The sequence below is a fragment of the Rhinopithecus bieti genome, unplaced genomic scaffold (genome assembly GCF_001698545.2).
Source record: "Rhinopithecus bieti isolate Rb0 unplaced genomic scaffold, ASM169854v2 scaffold_33903, whole genome shotgun sequence".
Taxonomy (NCBI): domain Eukaryota; kingdom Metazoa; phylum Chordata; class Mammalia; order Primates; family Cercopithecidae; genus Rhinopithecus; species Rhinopithecus bieti.
The window spans coordinates 1,424,302-1,437,484 of NW_016814625.1; the positions used below are offsets into that span (position 1 = coordinate 1,424,302).

Consider the following 13,183-nt stretch of genomic DNA (forward strand, 5'->3'; position numbering starts at 1 on the left):
GATAAATTATACAAACGAATGAACAAGAAGCAAGCACTACGTGTTTTTCTCTTTAAGACAGAGTCTCACTCTGTCACGCAGGCTGTAGTGCAGTGGCAGATCTCGACTCTGCAACTTTCTCCTCCCAAGTTTAGCAATGTTCCTGCCTCAGCCTCCCAAGTGGCTGGGAATACAGAAGCGCACCACCACCCGGGCTAATTTTTTTTAAATTGTTTGTAGAGACGGATTCTCCCTATGCCTATGCTGCCAAGGGTGGTCTCGAACTCCTGGGCTCAAGAGATCCTCCGGCCTCGGCCTCCCAAAGTGCTGGGATTACAGGTGTGGGCCACCACGCCCATACATATACATAAATGCTTTTTTTCCGAGGACCTGGTCCCCGAAGCACCGATTTCCCTCAACAGTCATTTAGAAAACGAGGCTCACAGACAAAACACAAACAAATAACTTTTTGGCTGGAGGATTATAACTGCAATAAAAGAGGAGATCCCAAAGCAACCCGAGACACTGTCTTGCCCTGATTGGAAACGGGATTCCGGTGATTAGTGAAAGATGACCCCTGCATCCCTCGCGTGCGTCCGTATCCGGGAGCAGCCACTAGGTAACTGTAGGGGCCACTGCGATCAATCAACTTGTACAGCCAGGAGCGGAAACCCGAGAGTCAGTTCAACCACTGCCACCCGCGTGCGCCGGCGGAAAGCCGATTCCCTACTGGCGTCGGACTGCGCACTGGTTTCCCAGGTTACCGGCCTCCGCGCTCCTCCTGCTTTCTTTTCCTGGAGGCGACAATCTGACGCTCTCAGCGCGTGACGCAGCACGCTTTGGTATAAATACAGACGCTCGGTCGTAGCTTCTTCTCTGCTCGCGCGGCCGACTCGCAAGATGGCGCCGGTGAGTGAGCGATGTCTTCGTGGGAGTGTTGTGCGGCAATTTAATGATTTTTGCTCTAACGAATTTTGCATCTGTCGAGTGGGGACGTCTCAGTCGAGATAAAGGGAGGGGAATAGTGGAGGCTGGGTCAGAAACACAACCAAAACGCGAGGATCCTGAATTGTTTTTCGAGACTTCTGGCATCTGCCATGCGGTCTAGTGGAGTTGGAGCTGGGCTCGGAATTGGTTTAGAATGGGTGGTTTTGGACACGCGGGAAAGAGGGAGGCACAGCTGTAAATTGGCCACTGGTACTGCAATCTGAGCCATTTATTTACTGTCTTGCGCCTGATAATGCTTTTGCCACTCTGGACTGGGTAGGGGAAAGGTGAGTAATCGGGCCGGTCTGACGACCTGTGCCAGGCCAGAGGGAACTCCGAGGCGCTCAGCTCCCGCGATGGCCGACATCACAGAAGTTTCTGAGAACTTTCAGTTGGGGAAGAAACTTCTCTGTGAAGTAATTTTTAGAAAAGTAAAAGCCTAGATTCCAGCAATGTGAAATGAACATGCTTCAGATATTGTACTTAAGTCGTTAGTAAAGGAACCAGTAAGATGTTAAAATGTTCCTAAGAATATCTGAAAAGATAGGTATATATATGTAATTTACAGAAAAAGTTAGGATAAAATTGCTGGGCTAGCTACAAAGCTGGGTAATGCCCAGCATGGCCATAAACCCTACAGGGTTATCTGTTCCATTAGACAGAAATTGTTTGTGTCTCCCAAATTAACTTCTGCGCCAACTGCGTGATTTTCTTTTGGTACATGTTACCGTGCTACCTGAGAAAGCAAACTAAGGTGTAATGCTTGGTAGCCTTTTGGGTGGATCGAAATTGGAGGTTATCATCTGATAAATACTGATTTGTTTATATTACAGTGAATGTACCTGGTTACTGGCTACAGCAACATTTTGCTTATGTAGCCATATTATATGGTCTTGGTATAAAAGGTTTGGATATGGAAAATTTAAGTTCCACGGTGTTGGCTTTTCTTTTTTGTTGAGACAGAGTCTGTCCACCAGGTCGGAGTACAGTGGCATGATCAGGCTCACTGCAACCTCCGTTTCCTGGGTTCAAGCAATCCTCCCGACTTAGCCTTCTGAATAGCTAGGATTACAAGCATGCATCACCACACCTGGCTAATTTTTGTATTTTAACTAGAGATGGGGTTTCACCATGTTAGCCAGGCTGGTCTCAAACTCCTGACCTCAAGTGATCCTCCTGCCTCAGCCTCCCAGAGTGCTGGGGCCGCGCCTAGCGTTTATTTGGTTGTTTTTAAAAATTTTTTTTCTTTCTTTTTTTTTTTTTAACCGAAGTCCTCTTCCCTTGCCTATAACAACGTAAGAATTGAATTTCCTAGACATAGATGGATGGAATCCTGGCTCTGGCACTTAATTGTGCTTGGGCTAGGAGGTTTACCAATCTGTTTCCATCTGCAGTGGGGTGGCAGTAAAGCATGATAGTTTAAAGTTGAACATCGGTGGTATGGAAAACAATGAAAGTCCATAACCTTTTGACAACTTGAACATATTAGGACTTGGTTAGAGGTTCACATCAATCCCGGGGTGGGTGGGGTTTTTTAATTTTTATTTTTGTTACATTTCTGTATATGTAACCTCACAGTACATTGCACAGATTGCATTGGTACAAACTTTAAAATTGTTTGTACCAATTGAATAAATTGTTTTATATAGCTACATAATTATTTCACATTTATGTAGCAGAAAGACAAGAAGCCCAAAAGGTCAACCTGGAAGTTTAATTTGGACCTCACTCATCCAGTAGAAGATGGAATTTTTGATTCTGGAAATTTTGTAAGTATCATTCTACTCGGCTCATTTTTATAATCTGAGTTATTTATAGTGGTTTAAATATGTAATATTTGATAATAACCTAAGCTGTATTCCTAGGGTACCTTCCCTAGTGAATATCTAGGGTTCTCTTCCCTAGCTGTGCATTTTTTCTGTTTTAAAATAGGAACAATTTCTACGGGAGAAGGTTAAAGTCAATGGCAAAACTGGAAATCTCGGGAATGTTGTTCACATTGAACGCTTCAAGAATAAAATCACAGTTGTTTCTGAGAAACAGTTCTCTAAAAGGTTGGTACCTTTGCAAATTTTAATAAAATTATAGTAGTTTTTGGAATATTTCATAGAATGTGTAATTATTACACGTATTCTGTTTATATGCAAGAATAAATAAGAACTTACTAAAGGCCTACATAAATGGGAAATTCAGTAAATGAGTGCCAATTGCTGATTCTAGTTGTAAGTGTAATTTATTGCTAGAATATAGGGCAGTTGTGTCCACGGTCCCGGTCCCGTAAATTACAGGCCCTGTAAATCCAAGTTGTATATAACCTTTAATGCTGAGTACTTTAGTATTTGAGTGTGTTGCAAGAAACGTGTCTAATGTGTACATAGGAGGATTGTCTCAACTTAATGATACAAACCATTTCTTAAAATTTTTTAAGGTTTTAGTTATTTATTCAGGAGAGGTAGCCGATCAGAAGCAAAGTCTTAACATCTTGCTGCCAGTTTTTGTTTTATTCACCATATATTAAATACTTCATGGGCAGCACAGGACTGGGTAACCCAACAGTGAACCAAGCAGACAGTTTAACCACCACCAAGAAACTTCTAGTGGAGAAGGGAGAGAGTGAAATGGAATTAATCAAGCAGTGATAAGTGCTGTAAGGGCATAAAGCTAGTTGCAAAGTTTTTGCGTAAGTTGATAAGTTGTTCAGGAAATGAAATGCAGAAGTGAGCCTTGCAATTGGGGGATAATTATTACAGGCAGGATGAACCAGAAGCCTGGTGGATTAAAGTAATAGTAACAAAGCCAGTGTGTCTGGGGTGTAGTGTTTTGGGAGGAATGCATGAGGTGGGAGGGTGTCTGGGGAGCAGATCTTGAAAGCCATGGGATGTGTAAGGGGAAGCAATTGTTCATTGTGGCTGAAAAAGACTAGGGTGATACATCTGGTGGAAACTGAAGGTGTAAGAGCTGATTTCAGTAAGAAACGATGATGGCTTGGACTAAAGTGGTTGCAGTACATGTTAACTGAGATTATAATCACTAAGGATTCAGAGATAAAAATGTAGTAGCTGTCCTCAAGGATCTTACAGATAATCAGATAATTACTATGAAATACAACTCTGATTACATTACATGTAGAGAGGGCCTAAGAATTTTCAGAGAAGTTGAGACTTAATGAGCATAGTAAGAATTTAACCCTATTAATAGGTTCCCTCTTGAGCCAGGGTGGGATTGGGAGTTAGGGGGCTTAATAGTGGTGAAGGGGGTGTTAACGTTTTCACATATATATATATATACACATACATAATATATTTGAAGAGTAAAATCATATTGCTTAAATAATTTGGCTGTGGCAGTATGACAAGAGGATGCTACCCTAACAGTCTTGCACAATGCATAGTGTGAAAGGAAGGATGAAATACTTTGGAGGAAGCTAGGTACAGAAAAGATGAAAATGATGTATATTTTTCATACAATAAACCTTTACATAGTAGGAATTGTATTTCTTAATGAAATTTATGTTTTTATTTTAAAGGTATTTGAAATACCTTACCAAGAAATACCTTAAGAAAAACAATCTTCGTGATTGGCTTCGAGTGGTTGCATCTGACAAGGAGACCTATGAACTTCGTTACTTCCAGATTAGTCAAGATGAAGATGAATCAGAGTCGGAGGACTAGGCAAAGGCTCCCCTTACAGGGCTTTGCTATCAGTGAATAAAAAATATTATACTCTTAAACTTTTATCTCATTCTTTTATTTGAGTATGCTGTTTACATGATTTTGATTTCCCTCTGATAATTTCTGTCAACAGTATTTAAATAGCTTATAGCTAGTAGAATTTTTTTCCCAGGATTTCCAAAATCTTTCATGTACTCAGGTAAAAGTAGTGTTATATAGGACATCTTTTTTTTAGACAGTCTCGTTGTGTCTCACAGGCTGGAGTGCAATGACTCAGCTTCCCAAATAGCTGGAATTACAGGTGTGTACCACCATGCCCAACTAATTTTTTGTACTTTCAGTAGAGTTTGGCCATGTTGGCCAGCCTGGTTTTGAACTCCTGACCTCAAGTGATCTATCTAGCTGTGAGCCTCCATGCCTGGCCAGGAAATCTTAACTGTAGAACAATTTTTTATATAGCTGTATAAAATGTATATGATTGTCTTGACAGTCTCAAATATCATTTTTAATAGTTTGTAATCTCAAGTGCTTAGAGCAGTTCTTTCATGTAAGTTGCTCTGTGTTACTCTTCTGCTTCAGAATTTGTTCTTCTAGTTAGCCCAAAGACTCTATGGGTGTGAGTCTTGCTATAAACCAATGTTTAACTGCTTATTAGAAAGCCCTCACTGCCCACCTTGTAGGAACCAGAAACTCAAAACCAAATCTCAACTCAGCTACTGAATCTACTGTGGTCCTTGTCTGAAAAATTAATTCACTTGGTTGGAATCTTGTCTCAGACCATCTTCATCTCTTTCTCAAAAGCCCCTACCCCTACACTGGAATGTTGGTTGTCTATTAAAACTTAAAAGTGGATGGACCCTTTCTCCTGAATAAAGTGACCTTTGAAAGCTCTAATCGAAATGGTTTGGCAGAATCCATACTGCAGGAGATTGGGGAAGACGAGAATGATGTGCCTTTTTGTACCACTGAGCCTGATGCTGCCACTGCTTCAGGTACTTAGATGAGTCCTGATGCTAATACAATTGTATTGCCAAATGTATCTTGACAGTTATAACCTAATATATGCATTAATTGGTTTGGGGATTGCTTGAAATGATAGTTTAATTGTTTTAATGCATTTTCCTAAAAATTTAAGTGCTCCCATCATTGTGCAATACCTCAGTGCAGCAACTCCTTGATTCTTGAATGACTCAACTTCCTAACTTGGCTCTACCCCATTTTCCTATTTTCATGTTTTCACAAATAGTTAACCAGGTACCTACTACTGTGCACCGCTGCAGAACATTGAGGATGTATGTGATGGTGAGTAAAAACACTCAGCCTACTCTGTTGTGTTAGTATGATGAGGGAAACTGATCAAATCACATGCGAACAAATTTGCTGCTACCAAAGGGAGGGCTTAATAAAAGGAATTTCATCTGGGAAGTCAAAGTTTGTGAGCACTTTGTAGAACAGGAAAGGTAGACAGTATCTGGGAAGGAGAAAGTAGGGTGTTCCACACAGAGGGGGGAGCACTTCTGAAGTTCTCAGGGCATTGGGAGTCTGGTTGGCCAGAGTACATTCTGGACTAAATGTGATCATGAGGATAATCTGGAAAAGTAGAAGCTAGCCAATGCAGGACTGAAGTCCATGTTTTCATCTTGAGGGCAATGGGAGTAATAAAAGTAATGTGACCTGATGAGATGAGCATTTTGAAAAATATCAGACTGTATTGTGGAGAATGGACTTTTTGTTGTTTTGTTTTGTTTTTTGAGAGGGAGTCTCGCTTTGTTGCCCAGGCAGGAGTGCAGTGGCATGACCATGGCTCACTGCAACCTCCACCTCCCAGGCTCAAGTGATTCTCCCGCCTCAGCCTTCCGAGTAGCTGGGATTACAAGCGCCTACCACTACACCTGGCTAATTTTTGTATTTTTTTAGTACAGATGGGGTTTCACCATGTTGGCTAGGCTGGTCTTGAAATCCTGACCTCAAGTGATCCACCTGTCTCGGCCTCCCAAAGTGCTGGGATTACAGGTGTGAGCCACCGCACCAGACCTGTTCTCAGTATTTTACATGAATTGACTCATTTATCATCATTCTTTTGAGATAAGTATTAATAATATCCACATTGGCAGCTAGGGAAACTGAGGCACATAGAGTTAAGTAATTCATCCAAAGTCACACAGTAAGTTATGCAACCCAAAGTTGAGAAAGAGGGTGGCTTTGGGAAATTGGGCAGGGACAATGCAAATTTTAAGGTTAAATTACATTTAGGAAGTAATGAACAATGAGGATGGGTGAAATTGCCTATGGAGAGCAAATGAGAATCAAGTATTAGCAAACACCAATTGCTTCTATTCTTTTCCTAGAGTGATCTTTCAAAAACACATCTAATATTCACATGTTTAAAATTCTTGAAAGCTAATTTAGCATTTAATATTTATTGTGTGCCAGGGGCTGGGTATATTATGTCAAGTAAGATATTCATGCCTTTAAGGTGTTGGCAGGTTTGTTAAATAATAAAATTTATTGAGGGCTACTGCAGGCTAGGTACTGTTTTGGATACTGAAGTAAACAAAATGGAAACTCCTGCCTTCATGAAGATTACAATCCAGTAGAGGAAGACAGACAATAAAATAAATAAAGTATATGTTACATGGTGGCAAATGCTATGAAGAAAAATAAAGGAAATAGGGAATGTAGGAAGGAAGGTGTGTTGCGTCTATAAGTAGGATGAGGGAACATCCTCACTGTTCCCCTCCTCACTTTACTGAGAAAGGCTCATTTGAGTAAAGACCTAAAGGAGATACTGAGTCTCACCAAGTAGATGTCTTGGGGAGAAGCATTTCAGGCATAGAGAATAGCAAGTACAAAGGCCCAAAGGCACAAGCACCCCTGGTATAATCAAGGAACAAGGAGGTCTCTGTGACCTCAGCTAACTGAGTGATGGGGAGTAGAGAGAAGTGAAATTAGAGAAGTAAAAAGAGGTATATGTGGGGTGTGGAGAGTGGGATGATGGTATATTAGTTATCGATTACACTAAAATGTAGCAACTTGAAACAAATATATCTCACAGTTCCTGAGGCTCAAGAATTGGAGGAGCTTATCTGCATAGCTCTGGTTCAGGGTTTCATGAGGTGGCAATCAAGCTGTGAGCATGTGCTGAAGTCATGGAAGAGTTAGCAAACTACTGCCTGTTTTTATAAATAAGATTTTCTGGGAACACATTATTTTGCATGTTGTGTATGATGGAAAAATTGAGTAGTTGCAATATAAACCACATGGCCTGCAAAGCTGGAACTATTTACCATCTAACCCTTTAAGAAAAAGTGACTTGACTGAAGCTGGAAGATCAGCCTCCATGCACACTGACAGGGCTGTTGGCAGGAGAATTCAGTTCTCCAGAATTCTTACTACGTGGCCACTGTATGGCACTGCTGATGACATGACAGCTGGTTTCCCCCGGAGCAAGTGATCCAAGGAAGAGGGAGAAAGAAACCAAGATGGAAGCCACAGTGTCTATAACCGAATCTCAGAAGTAGCATGCCATCACATTTTCGTTATTTTACTGATCACATAGACTAGTCTTGGAAGAGAATAACAAATACCAGGAAGTAGGGATCATTTTTGGGGACCGTCTTGGAGGCTGGCTACCACTGAGGGGATATCAAGTAGGGAGAGTTCTGTAGGCTATTACAAGGGCATCAGCTGTTTTTCTGAGTACAGATAAAGTACTGGGGAGCTACAGATAGACTTGAACAGAGAAATATAATGATCTGATGTATTTTAGATTACAGTGAAGTATTTTGTTAGTCTATGACAAGAAGGAATGAGAATGCAGAGAATCTCTTAATCAGACTGCATTTTAAGAATGTGACTTCACAGTTGTAAAGCTGACTTTATTCTGAAGGGCTGAAAGATTCTTAGATTTTCTTGCCTTGCACAGTCTCTGCAACAGCTGGGAAATTTTTTGTTTTGTTTTAACTTTTATGGTTTTATTTATTTTAACTTTTATTATGAAACACTTCAATTATATATGTAAGTAGAAAAAATGTGTTTAATCTATATTCCTTCTACTCCCACATCCCCAGATTATTTTGAAGCAAGTTCCCAACATTTTATCATTTCATCTATAAACGTATGCTTATATCTCTAAATGTTAGTATCTAAAAGATAAGGACTCTTTAAATGTAACTACCATATCATTATCACACCTATAACAAATTAACAATAATTTCCTATGTTACCCAATGCCCACTCAGTGCTTAAATTTCCCAAATATCTGGTAATTTTTAACTTGATACAAAGCACAGTTGTAATAAGGTACACAGTTGTAATAAGGTCCACAGTTGCAATTAAATGTCTCTTAACCTCCTTTAAAAGTTTGCCCTCACTCTATCTCTCTCTACTCCGCTACCCCAATTTATTTGTTTATCACACTGGGTCATTTGTCCTATAGAATTTTCCCAATTCAGATTTTCATAATTCCCCTCCCCACAGTGTCATTTAATGTGACCCTCTGTCCACTGTATTTCCTAAAACTTGATGACTGGATCTAGAAGTTTGATCAATATCAGATTCAAGTAATATTTTTTTACCTGAATACTTATAAGTTCCATTGTGCATATCTATTAAGAAGTGTGTAATATGTAGTTTCCTCTTCTGTTGTGTTAGCAGCCATTGATGACCATTGCCTAGATCATTGTTTCCCTAAGGGTTGCCCAATGGTAATACTCTATCATTCCTTTTTCACTTAGTAACTAGAATACCCCTATAAAGAGGTACTTCTCATCAACCCTGAGGTACAGTTCTCATAAGAAAGGTAGGATAAATGCTTGCTTCTTTTCCTTTATATTATAATGTTTCTAGTTAATTCCCAATCAGATATTCTCTAAAGGTGATCAGTGAGGGTTTTCTTTTTTGTTATTTGGTTTTGTTTCGGTTTCTTTGTTTTAGGATCATACCGAAGCTATGATGAAAAAGATATGTTATATTCTAATCCACTGTAGTTACTCTTACTAATATGCAAATAGTCTCATACTGAGCCAATAGGAGCCTCTTCAGGTTGGCTCTTGTATCCTTTTAACATTATCTTATTTGGATTTTATTGCTTATTTGGTTTCTGGTATAATAGGATGTGCTAGGCTCTTGCAGATTTCCTGCCTCAGATCTGAAGTCATCCATTTTTTGTTTGTTTGTTTGTTTTTTGCGACAGTCTTGCTCTCTCATCCAGGCTGAGTGCAGTGGTGCGATCTTGGCTCACTGCAACCTCTGCCTCCCAGGTTCAAGCGATTCTCCTGCCTCAGCCTCCTGAGTATCTGGGACATCAGGCATGTGCCACCATGCCTGGCTAACTTTTGTATTTTTAGTAGAGACGTGGTTTCGCCATGTTGGCCGGGCTGGTCTTGAACTCCTGACTTCAAGTGATCCTGCTGCCTTAGCCGCCCAAAGTGCTGTGATTACAGGGGTGAGCCAGTGTGCCCAGCCAGGAGTCATCCATTTCTACAAGGAGCTCTGGACTATTTTCTAGGTGCTGGAGATGCTTGTCGTTACTGGACTGGTGTTTGTTTCTAGGCCTTTTCAGTGGACAGAGTGAAGGAATACAGTTTTGTTCTTAAGAGGAAATGAGGCCGGGCGCGGTGGCTCAAGCCTGCAATCCCAGCACTTTGGGAGGCCGAGACGGGCGGATCATGAGGTCAGGAGATCGAGACCATCCTGGCTAATACGGTGAAACCCCGTCTCTACTAAAAAATACAAAAAACTAGCCGGGCGACGAGGCGGGCGCCTGTAGTCCCAGCTACTCGGGAGGCTGAGACAGGAGAATGGCGTGAACCCGGGAGGCGGAGCTTGCAGTGAGCTGAGATCCGGCCACTGCACTCCAGCCTGGGCAGCAGAGCAAGACTCCGTCTCCAAAAAAAAAAAAAGAGGAAATGATACGTTTATACAGATGCTTCCAATTCAAAATCAGGACAAAAGAGTTTTCATTTCATCAATTGTATGACCACATCTCTTTTTTTCCCATGGTGAAAGTTCCGATTCTCAATGACACCAACACAAATGCTCATTTGCTTTATCTCACAATGTACATATAACAGTCTAAATAAAATAATACCAACATAACTACCTATGATATAATGACTTAACAGCTTAAGATTGTTTTGCAGTTCTTTTTGTCCTTATGGTATATCCCACTAGAAATGAACAAAATTTCATGTTTTAAAGTCACTAGAAATGATTCATCTCTGTGTGGGTATAGCACAAGCTTGATACACAGAATCATTTGTTTCATTTTGCTTTTGATTTTAAAGTTTGCTTAAGCCCACTTTGTGTTTTATAATTCTATAAAATATTTACAGGATTCCACAGTCCAATCTACAAAACAAAGTATATGTAGAAAAGCCTAGTTTCTCTGTTTGCCTCCTCCATTCTGTCTCATCCTTCCCCATGCAGGTGCCATTTAAAAAGAAAATTATGGTTTATCCCTCCATTGAAAAATGTATATGTATCACTAGTTAAATGATAGTTTATTGTACTCACTTTTCTTCATATTGCTTCTTTTTTCACTTAATAATACTCTGGAGTTGATCGCTCCCTTGTGGATGTACCATCATGTATTCAACAAGTTCCTTACTGATGGGCATTTGTTTCCAGATTTTTTGCTACTGTAAATAGTGCTGCAATTAAAAGCCTTGTGCACATGCCTTTTCATATTTTTGACATTGTATCTTTAGAGTGGAGTTTTTTGTTTGTTTGTTTGTTTTGTTTGTTTTTTGAGACAGAGTCTTGCTCTATTGCCCAGGCTGGAGTGCAGTGGTACAATCTCAGCTGACTGCAACCTCCGCCTCCTGGGTTCAAGCGATTCTCCTGCCTCAGCCTCCCGGGTAGCTGGGATTACAGGTGCACACCACCATGCCCAGCTAATTTTTGTATTTTTAGTAGAGACGGGGTTTCACTATATTGGCCAGGCTGGTCTCGAACTCCTGACCTTGTGATCCACCCGCCTCGGCCTCCCAAAGTGCTGGGATTACAGGTATGAGCCACCGCGCCAGGCGCCTAGAGTGGAGCTCTAAACACGAGACTTATAGGTCAAAAGATAAATGAATGTGTAATTTCTAGATATTGCTGAATTTCTCTTTACAGGGGTTGTAGCATTTTGCTCTCCCAAGCCCTCCCACCAGCAATCTATGATATCTATTTTCCTAGATTTCATAGATAACGAAATAACTTTGTCCAATTTGAGGCTTTTTATCTGACAGGTGAGACACGGTTTTCAGGGTAATTTTACTTTGCATTGTATTTGTGAGTAAGGTTGAATGTCAATAAGGGTCATCTGCGTATCATTCTCTATGAGCTGCCTATTTATATCTCTAATATGTATCTGTGGAATTCTTGTTTCTATTTTTAATTTTTTACTTTTAGAAGCTCCCTCTATATTAAGGCTGTTAACTCCTTGTGTGTGATGTAAATTACAATTTCTTTTTTCAGTTTCTCATTTGTCTTTTCCCCTAGTTATGGTATTTTGTTTTTTAACTTTTTTTTTTGAGACAAAGTCTCGCTGTGTTGCCTAGGCTGGATCATGGCTGACTGCATCCTTGACCTCGTAGGTTCAAGCCATCCTCCCATCTCAGTCTCCTGAGTAGCTGAGACTACAGGCACACACCACCATCCCTGGCTCATTTAAAAAAAAAATTGGGTAGAGATTGGGTCTTGCTGTATCGCTCAGACTGGTCTTGAATTCCTGAGTTCAAGCAATCCTCCTGCCTGAGCCTCCCAAAGTGCTATTATTACAGGTGTGAGCCACCATACCCAGCTGCTATTTTTCTTTTGTTTTATTACTAGTTTTTGTTTTGCTTTGTTGTTGTTTGGTTTTGCTATAGAAGCATTATTTTATTTTATGTAATTAAATCAATTAACCTTTTTCTTATTGCCATAGTTAGAAAAGTTTTCCCCATTATCAAGTTATAGAATTAATTTATGTTTTCTGCTAGTATTTATATATTTTTATCTTAAAAAATGTGGTCTCTATTCTATTTGGAATTTATCCTGGTTTACAATTTGAGAAGTGGATCCCATTATACCTTTTTCTCATGTGACTACCCACCTATACCATTACCCCTGATGAAAAAGTTCCCAGGAAGCTTTGCTTAGCATAGGTTTTCCTGCTTACTGTCTGGAAACCCTTGTATGTGGTCATGCTGAAGGAACTGGAGTTTAGATATATAGCTTCAGTGTGTGCTCTTTTACAAGCTGGATAATTAAAATGCAAGGAAGGCCAGTTTTAAACAATGTGTTGCATTTACAAAAGGCTTTCTCTTTTCTTTTGATCCCTTAACAGCCCTTTGTGGCAGAATATTATCTTCCCATTTTTCAGATGAGAAAACCAGGTCTCAGGTTTACTGGCTTGCCCATGGTCACACCATGGCACCCACCTCTCACTCCTCATCCAGTGCTCCTCCCACACACAGGGCCATGGCACACATCCTGCCTCTCTGTTGCCTACTAGCTTTGTGACCTTGGACACATCTCTTCACCCTCTGGGCCTCAGTTTCCTCTTCTGTATATAAAGA

At 40.4% G+C, this 13,183-nt stretch overlaps 1 protein-coding gene across 2 annotated transcripts; it reads left to right on the forward strand.

The window, feature by feature from the left end:
• Positions 1-791: 791 nt before the first annotated feature.
• Positions 792-4,969, forward strand: RPL22L1 (ribosomal protein L22 like 1). 2 transcript variants are annotated; one of them, XM_017851582.1, is made up of 4 exons: positions 792-888; positions 2,643-2,735; positions 2,899-3,020; positions 4,493-4,969. In XM_017851582.1, exons 1-4 carry the CDS (start codon positions 880-882, stop codon positions 4,635-4,637), a joined length of 369 nt encoding a protein of 122 aa, XP_017707071.1. In that variant the 5' UTR covers positions 792-879; the 3' UTR covers positions 4,638-4,969. The 2 variants fall into 2 exon arrangements, with proteins under 2 accessions (XP_017707071.1, XP_017707072.1); XM_017851583.1 differs by having other exon boundaries at positions 798-888; positions 2,646-2,735.
• Positions 4,970-13,183: the final 8,214 nt, after the last annotated feature.

Bases quoted from the DNA above. Each gene is read 5' to 3' on its own strand.
- RPL22L1 (XM_017851582.1), top strand. The intron at 2,736-2,898 runs GTAAGTATCATT...GTTTTAAAATAG, and splicing joins TTTTTGATTCTGGAAATTTT to GAACAATTTCTACGGGAGAA. The intron at 3,021-4,492 runs GTTGGTACCTTT...TTTATTTTAAAG, and splicing joins GAGAAACAGTTCTCTAAAAG to GTATTTGAAATACCTTACCA.